The sequence below is a fragment of the Strix aluco genome, chromosome 19 (assembly GCF_031877795.1).
Source record: "Strix aluco isolate bStrAlu1 chromosome 19, bStrAlu1.hap1, whole genome shotgun sequence".
Taxonomy (NCBI): Eukaryota; Metazoa; Chordata; class Aves; order Strigiformes; family Strigidae; genus Strix; species Strix aluco.
In genome coordinates, this window is record NC_133949.1 from 11156812 (window position 1) to 11170694 (window position 13883).

Consider the following 13883-nt stretch of genomic DNA (forward strand, 5'->3'; position numbering starts at 1 on the left):
TTAAAAACCCAGCCAGGCTCCCCTCCCTCCCCAGCCCTTTGCCTCCCCGGGACCGAGGGGGTTGAGGGGGGAGAAGGAGAGGGTTTTTACAGCGGGACCATTTAAATCTTGGTGTGATTTCACCACTGCGATTGTAGCACATCTCTGAGGCTAGCAGCCATCCCAGCTGAATTAACAGTTTGTACCAAATTGCCTTGAAATTAACTTTAATTAGATAAAATACTCCAGTAATTTTATTGCAGTTTGGCCTTGTTGAGCATCGGAAGAGTAGCCAAGAGGTGGCTGTTCCTAGAGGATGTCTGACACGAGCTCCCCCCCAGCCAAGACTTCTACGTGCCCCGTTCTCTTGGCTCCTCCACCCCCGTGGACCCTCCAGGAGCCCCACATCGAGCAGGACTTTTTTTTCAGCTCTGATTTTTTTGCAGCACCTGCAGCAGTTGCTCCTCTCTGAACAGCCTCCATCATGAAGATGATGTGGTGCTGGTTTTCAGCAGAGAACAACTCGGCTCGTTGCCGACCTTGGGTCAAACTCGGCGCTTGCATCCTCCCACCAGCTACCAGGGTACAGCGAGCTCAGTGCAGGGGGAAAAGGCAATTAAATCTTTGTATGAAAACCCTATTTGGCCCTAAAGGAGTTTTAAAAGGTTGGATCTTACTCTGCCATCTGCCAGAACCTTTCAGCTTAGTTAGCTGCGGCTGCAGGTGACTCCTCGGTGGTGGCAGCAGCTGCTCACGCCAAAGTCTCCACTGGCTCATTATCACTCCAGATCTTCGCTCCAGTAAACAGGTCTAACTGGCTGCAAAGATGATGTAAAAGTCTCCTGAAGAAGCTTTGCAGAAGGGTTTCCTCCTGTCGGGAGCTCCAGCGATGCCGAGTCAGAGGAGGATCCTGAAGCTCCATCTCCCCGGGGCCGATGGACGCAGCGGCTGCTCTCGGAATGGTGTGTCTGGATGCTGGAGCCGGGACGCAGCAGTGCCTGTGGGTAAACAGAGCTCTTCCCAGCTAAGCTTAGCTGGGCTAAGCTGCCTGGTTTAGCCCGAATTCCTGGAAAAGCATGCAGGAATCAAATATGTTTCTTAGTATCTGGGGAACACTGGAAAGAGAAAGGTATTAGTTTGCCATCAGAGGGGTTTTGACACTCAGATGTTCGCAGCACATGCAGAGGAGGCAGCTTTTGAGTTGTTGTGTCATTCTTAGAGATGAAAGCATGCAGCTTAAATTAGATATGACCACTGGAAAGGGGAGGAAACCCTCACAGCTCCTACCTTCCAGAAGGGGTCTATGAATGTTACAAAACCCCTTTAAAATTTTGTACTGTGTTAATAAGAAAAACTCTGTGTTCATGACACACACTATTAGGTCAGCACTTTGAAGAGCAGAGCTTCTAGGTCCAGCTTTTGGAGCAGCCCTACGTCTCCCCACATTTCCCTCCCGCCCAGGGAAAGCAGACCTTTAAAATCTGAGTCCACCTTGACAGGACTTAAACCACCTCCTCAACTCCTCCTCCTTTTTTTAATAATTATTTCAGCACCTTTCTGGCTCTGGGATTTTGTACCTCTTCTGTTTTCCCAGACCTTCTCAGTGCTCTAAGTGGAGCAGGGCAGCCAGGCTGTGCCTGACACATTTGTACCCCAGAAACCCACGGAGAGCCTTCCCCAAATTCCCTCTGGGACAAGCACCCACCCCGTGCCACCCATGGCTCCCCGTGCTGCTGGCCACGGCCACGCAAGCCCCACGCACTCGCGCTGCATAAAACCAGCAGAAGGGGCAGAGGGACCAGGTCTCTCTTTTTTTTTATTTTTCCTGCAGACAAAAAAAAAAAAAAAAAAACAACTTAAAAAAATCCTAGTTCATACCCGTAGCACATAAGCAGCAGTGTTTATAATCAGTCTGTGGTTTAATGAAATACAGCAGCAATTCTCAGTTCTCTCCCCAGCGAGTCCCAGCAAACATTTCTGTTTGGTATCTACGGGAGTGGCTGGGTCCCACAGAGACATCTCTCACATCGTAAGCTTAAAGAAAATTCACAAGTGGCTTTATAAAACGTTAACTTTGGGCTGTAACAAACTGGGCTTGCGAATTAACAGCTTCAAAGCTTCTGCTCGAAAGACAAGACACGTCAGAGATGGAAGCTTCCTCGTGGAAGGGTTTACACTACTTTCATGTTTATCCCTCCTAGGATCTAGCTCACGTCCACCTCCAGCTGGCAAGGGAGCTGCCAGGAGCCATTAGAATAACGATATTCTGCTAAATCAGCGTGGCACTGTAAAGGGGACAGACTTCAGCACTGATGAGGCAGCGCAAATAGTTCGGGAAAACATCTGAAAACACCTTACTCCTTCCTCAAGGAGCAGAACTGTCATCTGCAAGTACCCAGGATCCATCAGCGGAAGAGGAGCCTGGTGCTGGAGCCAGAGGTCAGGGAGCCACTGACCCACGGACGAAAAGACAGACAGAAAGACAAGCCAAGCGCTGCGATGTGCAGCCCAAAGGCAGGCGACCATCTGCATCGGGGTCCTGGGGACTGCCCAGGGGGAAGGTGTGTCCCTGGCCTTTAGGCTACTTGTATTTCTGCACCGGGCAGAGCGTGAAGTAAGAACTGTGCATGGACCGAGGTTTCCAGGAGAGCACACCTCCTGCCACGCACCCGACCACCTCGTCTGCTCGTCCCTTCGTCACCCTGGTGAGGGACAGTGCCTCGTCTGGCTCCCCATGCCGGGATTCAGGGTGTGCTGGGAGCGAGGCAGGTCAGCGTTTGAGGCTCTCTTAGAGAAGATGGAGTGGGGAAGGAGAAGGAAGGAGAGCCCGTCAGCAACAGGCTGCTGCAGAAGCGGGAAGGGTTGGTTTAAAGAAAAATCTCACTGCTAGAACAAAAGAAACTATTTCAGTATATTTTAATAGTAAAATGATTCCTATTTTTCAAGCAAAGTCCCGCCTGGATGAATCTTGGGAGTGTTTTTGCTTCCCAGTCCTGCTGCGCCAGGGCAAAGTCCCGGAGGTCGCGTGGCTCTACCTGCGCCTGCCCGTGCAGAACAACCCCCAGCACAACCCAGGCGCCAACACCTCCCCGGCAGCGGAGCCGCTTCCACAGACACCACGACACGGGGCTCTGCTCCGTCTCTCTCTCGGGAGACGAGCGGGAGGAAAAAAACGAACTTTTAATAACAGTCTGGGTTGAGATTTGCAGCAGGCTACTGAACAGAGGAGATGCCAATATTTTATTTAGTAAAAAGGTACGTATTCAGGTAGCAGAACACCTTACAGTAACTAACTCGGCAGGAAAGGTTAAAGTCATAGCACAGCCCTAGATTGACTGGGGGGAGTAGGACAGGGACGACGGCAGGGAGACTGTAAGGGAAGCAGCTTCAGACTCGAACCTTGGCTTCCAATAGAATGTATTCAGAAAAATATTGCATGAAAAGCCTCAGGATTTTAGTTCTTTCATAGATGTATATTTACCAGTTTTCACAAAGACTGCAGGAATACGATTATAAACAATAAATTAGGACTTCATGTTGCTATCATTTGGCATAACACAATCAGGCAATTTTTCCTTTTTAAATATAAGGCAACACAAGCCAACACATAATTTAATCCGTCTTTAGTCAAATTGCTTAACTTTGCTAAAGAGTTACCACTAAAGAACGGTTTATAGTACACTTAAAAGAATTTAAATAATGACATAAGTGTACTAACTTACGCAAGGAGTCAGAAAACGTACTCTGCTAAGCTTTGAAACCTAAATATTTGTTACAGCCCAGGACTACACGTCTAAATTAAAAAAATACAAATAAATGTTTTCTAATTTTTCCATTTACGAAAAACTTTTAAGAATCTCTAGCCAACTATGACGTCACTTCAAAACTTGTTATTTTTTTTTTAATTTTGTATGATGTCTTAAGATTTTAAACCATGCTCGTTAAGGAAAGTTCAAGGAGCAAATACTTAAGGCTTTGTTTTTCAAAGGGCTGTGAGGGAGGCCAGTGGATGGCAGAGGCCAGTGGGTTCACCCATACACAATGCTACTCAAACCCACACTACCAGGCGACATTCATACAGAAATATTACACTTAAAAGTTACAGTGTAGAGCAATATTTTTAGCCAGTGTACATATAAAGAATCAATGCATTTATTTTTTTTTATTTTCTTTTTTTTTTTTTTAATTTCCAAACTTGATTGTGATCATTATGTTCAAGTATTAGTCTCATTAACAGAGATGAGAAATTTTCTACTTACAACAAATTCGGCTGTTAGAAAGGAAAGGTATGTTTCGGTACACTGAGGAGAACAAGATGCTGAGGTTACCCAACAGTTAGTGTCCTACGGTCACTGACTCGACTAGCTGCTGGAAGTGACGTGGGAAAGGGACAGAAGGAGTTAGGCACCGAGACCCTGGGAAAAAGGGGTGTTATAAATAGCTTCGCTAATTCCCAGAGAGGAGAATGGTTCCATTAGATCTGCTGTGGCGTTTTGACAGAGAGGAATACGGGACCGTGGGTCCCACAGTGGCTCGTGAGCGGAGCTTCGCTTCAGATCAACCGTCCCCCGTCCCAGCGGTACCGCTGCCACGAGGGGACCGAGCCCCGCCGCCCCGCGCGCCCGCTCACTGCACCGGAGACGAGCTCGAGTTACACCTCCTCACCCTGAAATTAATTCTAGCTACCGGAGAAGCGGCTGAACCCTTTTTGGAGTTGTCAGTGGGTCTGGATTCCCTTCACATCAGGACGGCCAGACTCCTAGCAGCGAGGGGTTCAGACAAAGTTAGCTCTTACACTGGTGAAAGGGGAGCGGGGAAGGGACATATGATGCAGAAAAAAGGCAGCTACCTATGGCAGCTATGCTGCCTACGTCCTAAAACCGCCATTCCCCCCTCCTCCATACCCTGTCTGCAAAAAAAAAAAAGTGTCAGAAAAATCTGCCAGAGACTTTTGACTTTGGACAAAGTCTAAATGATAAACGCGGGTGTCTCGGCAAGAAACAGCTGAAAAGCTTCTTCCTATATTAATGCCTAAATACATACCCCTAGCTAGCTCTTTTCAAATGTAGGCTTCTTTTTCAATTAAATAGGCCTCTAGACAGTGCAAATGGTCAATGTTTAATGCATTAATGAAATGGGCTTTCGAGTTGAAAATAAGCCCTGCTTCCTGACAAATTCTGTTGCTCTTAATCTTCAGAGGAAATTGAGATGGAAATTTAAGCAGCTACGCAACCTCGCTCTTGACGGAGCTGGCGAACAGATGCAACTGCGAGACCCTGCAGCAACTCAACATCAGTCCAGCAAGTAGCTACTAAGCAGAAGGCAAAAGCTGCACAAAGGGGATTCTGTGGTGAGGAAACAGCTGTGGCGTGAAGTAGTGTAATGAAATTCTTTGACACAAAAGGCATGTTAAATATTTGATGCATAAAGGAGATAGATAACATGTAAGCAAAGCTTTTAAATATACAGTATATCTTCTTCCAATGGTTACTATAATGATCACACAAGTTTGCAAGTTAAAAATGCCTTGCTTATTAATTAAAATTAAGACTAAACCTATAATTTTTGTCTGTGAAAGTGACTGCAGCCTATCTATACCCTGGGTGTTGAATATGAAGATTTCGACTATCGGTTGGTTCAGGTGCTCGGTTCATGGGAGGCCGATGGACTTTTCCCAACACAGCCATGCTCTGATCTCTGAAGCAGGACTGCTGGAAGTCCCCGCTTAGGTAATCCATGGTCTGCATCACATTATTCTGGCTGGATGGGCCAGCTCCAGCTCTGTAATGAGTTCCCCCTGCACAATCTAGCGGCGCTCCTGCTGGCTGTCCCCCGTGGAAAGGCATGGCGAGGTCCTGGGACCCAGAGCTGTCACTGTTGGGTGTGGGCAGAATGTTATTCCAGATGGGCTGGAAATAGTGCCCATTGGTGTATGGCAAGGGTCCCTGCAACCCGTTCACAGGTGGAGAAGGCGTAGGCTTCTCGATCGGGGGCTTCAAGCTGAACGACTGGCCCATGCACAGTTCTTGAGGGTAGTTTGAAGTTTTGCCAGGAAAACTCTGCCCCGCGATCTCTCTCTGAGGGTGCTTCCCTGCGAGTCCAGCAGGCCCAGCAGCATCCCCACACATTTGCTGCAGATGTGCAAGCTGGTGCTGGTTCCACGCAACCGATTTGATTTCGTTCTGGTAGGCGGGCGGCACCCTGTTAATATTCACCATGGGCACATTAACAGAGGCAGGAGGAATAGCAGCAGCAGCATGATCTACAGGGTTTACTACACAGGAAGGCATGGGTGTAGGGACATTGTGAGTAGATACCCTGGTACTTGCATTGATAAGCAGGTTGCGACTTATAGGGCTGGGGTTTGCAATCTGTCCCTCACAGACTGAGGTAGTGCTAATGCCAGCTCTGGCCTGGCAGAACTGGTTAATCTGGTGCACAATGCTGCTCAGGTCCGGTGGCTGGTTCTGCTGCAGGGTGGCAGCCATAGAGAGGGGAATGGTTGAGGTAGACACGGTCACATTCGGCGGCGCATCTGCATCCGGCATCTTTCTGCTTCCATGTAAACCTGGCTGCAGCAAAGGATTCGGGGGGTGCTGCAGAGTCTGGTGTGCCATGGTCTGAGGATGCTGCAAGCCCTGCGGCTGCTGCATATTCTGAGGGTGCGGCAGCGTCTGCGGCTGCGGTATCCCCTGAGGGTGCGGTAAGCTTTGTGGCTGTGGTATACCCTGAGGGTGCTGCAAAGTCTGTGGCTGCGGTATACTCTGGGGGTGCGGCAAAGTCTGTGCATGCTGGAGAGCCTGCTGGCGAGCAAGCGCCTGGGGGTGGGTTAAAGTGCTAGGTGCAACGTACGGGGTGGAAGGGGGATTCATCATCGCTTCCGGCAGCAGACGCGTGCGTGTCCCGTCAAAGTCTTTGATAATTCCTTTTGCTGGAGATTTGACTATCGCCAGGAGGCCTGTTTTCGTGGTGGCCTGAGACGGGTAGGGACTGTACCTCTGGCCTGAAGTATCAAGTCCGTTCACAGTACGGCGTATGTGTTTCCTCTGGGGAACCTTGACACTGTTTGGAAAAATTTTTATAGTCAGTGGATTGTTGGCGACCTTCTTAGCATAAGCATCCAATTCTGCTGGGGTAGGATACTGTGCAGATCTCATTTTCTGTGTAGTGTCCCCTGTGGAGAAAGGAAATTCGTCAATACCAATTCTGGTAAGCAAGGGATCAACCCCAGGGCAAGACAGTTGCACAACAAGGGTAGAAAATCTCCAAGGAATCAAGAGGCAAGAACTTCATCTTCCCAGACCAGCGGATGGTGTACCAGATACCTCATTCCCTTTATTACCTGGTGACCAACACAACCCCTAGTTCAGCTTAAGGTAAGACCTGCCTGGGGGAGCAAAATGAAACCAGTGTTTTCATTAGAGTGTGTTTACAGTTGGACAAAAACAGGGAACACGCTATGAACATCGGATTGTCTCCAGCTGGAAATATTTCTTATGGCTTGTGGTAGTGGGCTAGTTTCTATTCTCTTAATTTAAGGCTGCCTCCCCATGGCTCTTCAAGCCATTCTCAGTGTCTTTACTGTGTAATTCAAAATCAGAAAGTTATGAATTAAACATTAAACCTAGGTAATGCTGAGGTGGGAACGACACTCTGGAGGGCTGACCCAGGCTGGATGCCAGGCGCCCACCAAAGCCGCGCTATCGCTCCACTCCTCAGCTGGACAGGGGGGGGAAAACACAACAAAAGGCTCGTGGGTCGAGATAAGGGCAAGGAGAGATCACTCACCAGTTACCGTCACGGGCAAAACAGACTCGACTTGGGGAAAATTAGTTTAATTTATTACCAGTCAAAATCAAGAGTAGGATAATGAGAAATAAAACCAAATTTTAAAAACACCTTCCCCTCATTGCTCCCTTCTTACCAGGCTCAACTTCACTCCCAATTTTCTCTCCCTCCTCCCCGCCAGCGGCGCAGGCGGATGGGGAATGGGGGTTCGGTCAGTTCATCACCCATTGTCTCTGCTGCTCCTTCCTCCTCAGGGGGAGGACTCCTCACACTCTCCCCCTGCTCCAGCGTGGGGTCCCTCCCACAGGAGACAGTCCTCCATGAACTTCTCCAACATGAGTCCTTCCCACGGGCTGCAGCTCTTCCCAAACTGCTCCAGCGTGGGTCCCTGCCGCGGGGTGCAGTCCCTCAGGCACAGGCTGCTCCAGCGTGGGTCCCCCGCGGGGTCACCAGTCCTGCCAGTGAACCTGCCCCAGCGTGGGCTCCTCTCTCCACGGGTCCTGCCAGGAGCCTGCTCCAGCATGGGCTTCCCCCGGGGTCACAGCCTCCTTCGGGCATCCCCTGCTCCAGCGTGGGGTCCCCCACGGGCTGCAGGTGGGTCTCTGCTCCCCCGGTGACCTCCCTGGGTGCAGGGCACAGCTGCCTTCTCACAGCGGGCTGCAGGGAAGTCTCTGCTCCAGTGCCTGGAGCACCTCCTTCCCTCCTTCTTCACTGCCCTTGGGTCTCTGCAGAGTTGTTTCCCTCACATATTCTCACTCCTCTCTTCGGCTGCAGTTGTGCAGTTTTTTTCCCCCCTTCTTAAACACGTTATCCCAGAGGTGCTACCACCACCGCTGACGGGCTCAGCCTTGGCCAGCAGCGGATCCGGCTTGGAGCCAGCTGGCATTGGCTCTATCGCACATAGGGGAGGCTCCAAGCAGCATCTCACAGAAGCCACCCCTGCAGCCCTCCCTGCTCCCAAAACCTTGCCTCCAAACCCAATACACATAGGAAGCACTTCAGCTCAAGCCTCCATTTACATCTGAGTTCTCTTCTAGATGCTGACATCTGAAAGCACTTTGAGTGTCTTTCTGTCCATTAGGAAGCCCTTGCCAGTCCAAGTTCAGCAAATGGAAGGAGGCTACATGTGCATTATTTTATGGCTTGCAATTATTTCTTCAGCTGAATTTTCAGTGTGGCACCTTGCTAAGGACAGCATCCTTGTATCACACAGCAAAACTACCTGATTACCTCACAAGATTAAAAACATGCTACTCCCCAGACACAGACCAGGGGTGTGGTCTCACTTACTTCAATTACCAGATACCTACCTTGCCCACAAGCTTGAACTGCTTCTGGAAAGAACTTCAGAAATCTAGGGAAACGCTTGTGCCTCTCTCACTATAATCATATTCCAAACAGAGTTGGGCTGTTCCCCTACCACAGCTCTGCTGCTTAACTCCTATGGGACTACAACTTTAGAAGTGATTTTATCATCTTAAAATTGTGGCTTGCAGTTTTGACAATCCGATTTTGCTTTTGCTTGATTTCACCACCACCTTGCAAACAGTTTACTGGAAAAAAACACCCATCCTTTTTGCTAAATTTTTCAGCATTCCCACACCACCTGCTGCTGTGCTGAAAGGATGGGAAACACGGCAGCCAGCTCCTCCAGAGCCCAAGAGCACCCCAGCCCCACATCTGACCCTCTGACACAAGGAAATCTAATGTTCCAGCAAGGAGCTTGATGTTCCCAGGCCAACAGCCCTTCCTCTTGAAAATCCACCTCTGATTCTTTTAAGCAAATTGCCTCCAAAGGACTCCTGAATACATGAGTACCAGCCATCCGTTTCTCTTCGCATCCTGCAGCTTCCAGGCCTCCCAGGTGAGGGAGAGCAGCACTGCTCTAAGAGCACTCACTTTCAGGAAGTAAGGGTCAGAAAATGGAAAACTGGATGGATACCAAAAGAAAGGATAATTACAGAAATCTCAAAAATACCTTTTGTGAAATAAGAAGCTTCACAAGCAGGTTGCCTTGCATCCCTAGCACAGCACATACCACAGCACCGGTTATACTCTTACTCCCTGCGCTGTCGAAACACCGGCACGTTTCACCCTTTCTCTTAATCAAAGGAAATGTCCATTTGATATTAACCAAAACATCCTCTCTGTTCATAACCCTGTACCTGCTGCTGCAGGCAGATGGCTTCTCTCTGTCCTTCTGAGCGAGCTGCTACGCTCCTAACAGAGAGAAGAGCCTCCGAATGGCATTTTCCAGTACTACCTCGCCTCAATGGCCAAGGCCTTCACGAACTCCCAACCTTTATTTTTACCCACGCTCATTAAGTTCTGTTTCCTCCCCAAGAGATGACCCTTCCAACTCACCATGAATCAGAGAAGAACCATCAACAACAGACAAAGGGACCCACACCTGTCTGTGTTATGGTTTATGTTACACTTACAGCCATTGTCACATAAAGCTTTTTTTTTTTCAGATGAAAAATTAAGTTGATACTTTAAGGCACATTTACCATAAAAATTTCCCAGCTTGGTTTACATTTCCATAGGCATATCAGCAAATTATGTGGTAAATATAAACACTAAACAGATACACCAAATATTCTTTTACCCAAGCATCTATTTTTCGTTACATGGGAACTGCGATGGAAGCTTAGAAAGCAGCTAAAATATCAGTGTTCGAACAGGCTGCAGCTATCAGTTACAACACATCTGTAATCTCAAATCTGGGAGAATTTATTCCTCTGACGAGAGAAAATAACCCCTCAGATAAACTTAGATGACGAGCAGCATCAAGTTTGGCATCCTACCAAACAGCAAACCATCTTTTCAAACCCTTGGACAGGATCTTCTGAAACCAGCCACCATTTCAAGCAGCGTCCATTTTGCATACAACTAAGATTATGCTCCTTTTACTACGGACTAACTCAGCCATTCTACTTAGGCCTGAAGGTGATGTACTTCTGAGTGCCCCAATGTGCTGCCTAAAATGCGCTTTGCTCATAATTCCATAGGCAAGATTCAGTGACTGTAATTATTAAAGGCAGCTAAAAATTAGGAAAAGGAAGAAAGACATTATGGGGTGAGCAAGAGTCTGAATATCCCATCCAAATATCCTACAAACCAGTAAAGAACAATTAGGTCTGGTGACTAAGTGAATGGAAAACCAGCTAGAATAGACCAGAAGAAAATGCTGGTATTAGAATACGCTCATCATTTGTGTGCAAGTGCAAGAATTCTGGATCGGGTCATAAAACGATGAGGCGGATGGCAGATGAACAAGCCACATTAAGAAAACAATGGGATGAGCTCCACAAAGCTACCTAATGGTAAATGCGAGGCAGAATACTTTTGTTGAAAAGTCATTATTTCACGTTTACTGTAAGGTAAAGCTCCGCATATGAGCAATTACCCCAATAAATTGGTGAGCTGCAAGTTCACACTCCTGCTAATCCCGCGGCAACCAATTCATCTGGTCACACTCCTGTGCGCGACTCACTGCTGGAACCGTTTTTATCACGAAATGAGATATATTTCTCTGCCTCACCTCAGCACTAAGGTAACATCTTTTAAATGCATTTCACATTAAGGCTTTAAAACCCACTGCTTTTAAAACTGCCTACGGTTAAATTTTCATTAACATTAAACAAAATACAAACAGGCCTTCAGGATTCGTATCCTAATGAGAGCATCCGCACTGGGACAAGCGAAAAACAGCTGTGCCCATCTTCTGCATAAAAATCTCAGTTGCAGCAGTTTCTCTACAGGCTTTAGAGAGAGCCCTCACCCCTAGAAAGGACTTGATTTAGCTGGTGACCCCATATCCAGTCCCAACCTGCTCCTCTCTCTTTTGACCCCCCCCCCCCCCCCCAACAAAAGCTCTCCAAGAAGCACCTTTCACCTTGACTTTGCAGCACTATCATGAAAAATCACCCTTTTTCTCCCCGGCCTTGCGGCACTGTCGCTATGTCCAACAGCGGCTGCGGACACTGCCCAAACAAGTCTTGCCTCAAGTATCCCAGCTGAGTGGTCAGGTTTATACTGGAGTCACTGGGAGGAAGGAGAGCATATCAATACTGAGTCAGTGAGAAATGCCCTGCGTGGATGACAATTTTCAGGTATAGCCTCTCCCGTGATGCAGGCTGGAATTCAAAGAAAAATACTGAAATTGGAAGTCCTATAGTGATCGGTTTCTAAAGGAAAAAATATGTGCATATTAATCTAAAAAACTCCTACTGCACAGACCACCTTTGAGAATAAAGCCCCTTATTTGAAAGTGAGTAAGAAAAAAAAAAGATAATTGAGCTAATGTGGATTTAAGTGGATCAGGTAATAAAGAGTCTGATCCAGAAAACTACACTTAAAAAATTATTAGTACAAACACTGCAAGTCTGAATAAAGGCTATCATGGGGAGTTCTGTGCCTTTTATAAAAGCAATAGCACTATTATTAAAGCCCGCTTCCAACCCCCCATCAAAAGTCACAAGTCACCGTTCATTAAAAATGCTCATTAACTCAGCTTTCCTTTGGCCAGGGGCTAGACTGCTTGTGCATATACAGTATGGAGAGAAATGCACCAATTAATCTTACACACATCTGCAGCAGGGGTGAGCGAGGTCTGTACGAGCAGTTTCATTTTCCATATAAATCAGAACAAACTGGAACAGCTGAGCATTACCACTGCCAGTCAGTGCCTGCCAGCTACTTTATGTCCTAAATTCTTTTAAATGCAGCACCCAAAGCTCTTCACTAAGCAGGATACAGCAATGCTTTCAGCACGGGGATCAGCAGCTCTCAGAAACAGCATCAGGTACCATCAGGTTAAGAAACTGCCCGCATACCAGCATGCTGCCTTGTAAACGTTTAATTAGCAAATACCTGATTTATGCACGATACCCTCAACAATTTGCTGTCAGAACTAAGCTTTCTGATCCACCGAAGAAACTTCACATAATGCAAGGACCTAGGCACGTTCTCACCACTACAGCAGAGCTCGAACTGGAAATGGAAATGAGAAAGGAGGGGAATGCCCAGTTTCGTGCTGTCTAAGGAAGTCCTTTTGTGAGTAAAGCTTTTTAATATTGCCGAAAGTGTCATTACAATTACCAAGCCCATGGAGTCGGCATAAATGCTGTACAAGTGCTGTGGGGGAGCACACGTGTGTACGTGAACAGCATCGTTTGCTTCTGGCAGGGCCAGGACTTTGAGCACGTCACCCTTAATTGCAAAATTATCTTACCTATTTTCAGCAGCATCCCAAGCCTTAACATATTAACAATTTAGCTACCACTGGACTGTAAATTACTTGGTTTTAAAGAGCAACGAGTCCATCAGCAAATTGAGGGTATGGAGTTCTCCCAATACACATTTCACATACAAGAGACAGGTCACAGCCCTGAGAACGAAGTACACAGATCTTACGTAGAAACCTTGGTCTTTCTGAAATTCCAGCTGAACAATCAATGTGCAACTTCAGTGATAAAGAGGAGACACAGAGTAAGATTTAAAAAAAAAATCTACAAGCATCAAAAAAATGACTGAAGTTATCAAAAAAGAATTACCAGAATACTCTGCAGGCATAATTTCAGAGGCACCAAAGAGACATCAGAAAGAAGATGGAAACTTTGAACTTTAGTAATTTGGGCTAGATCACTAATATTTGCAGTATATGCCCCAGGTATGTAGAACAACAGAGCTGCTGACCTCAAAAGGTTTGCATTAGCCTGATCCAACTTTTATTGGTGTCTACGAGTAATTAAATGAATGGAAGTGAAAGAGAGTCAGGAAAAAGTGGTGTTAAGAAGCAAGTCAGCTGGCACACTTTTAGGACAAAATGTTTTCAGCAAAGAGGCACGAATCTCACAGAAACCTCACTTGCATTTAATCTTGCTGTGGTTAAAATTAACCTTTATAAAGCCAGGAATGGAGGAGAGCTTGCTGCACACACGTGAACCTCCACAGCGATTTCCCAGAGCCATTACTGATGGATGCCTTGAAGGCATAACAAAAGAAAGACTCTAACATTAAATAGTTTTTCCACTGTATCCTAAATGTTTATGTCACAGCTGTACCAGAGCCAGATTTAACAGTTAACCACATCCTGCAGACAAAACGTCACT

General features: G+C 47.1%; 1 protein-coding gene across 15 annotated transcripts in view; it reads right to left on the reverse strand.

The window, feature by feature from the left end:
• The window catches only part of FAM222B (family with sequence similarity 222 member B), a 41779-nt gene continuing 27896 nt past the window's right edge, over positions 1-13883 (reverse strand). For 13 of the 15 annotated variants that reach the window (XM_074844830.1, XM_074844824.1, XM_074844822.1 and 10 more), the window contains one exon: positions 5511-7153. In XM_074844830.1, the coding sequence (XP_074700931.1) occupies positions 5568-7136 (1569 nt within the window). In that variant the 5' untranslated portion in view covers positions 7137-7153 and the 3' untranslated portion in view covers positions 5511-5567. Of the gene's footprint in view, positions 1095-5510; positions 7154-7903; positions 11613-13883 lie in introns of those variants that run through there. The other 2 variants (XM_074844829.1, XR_012625725.1) reach the window with 2 other exon arrangements.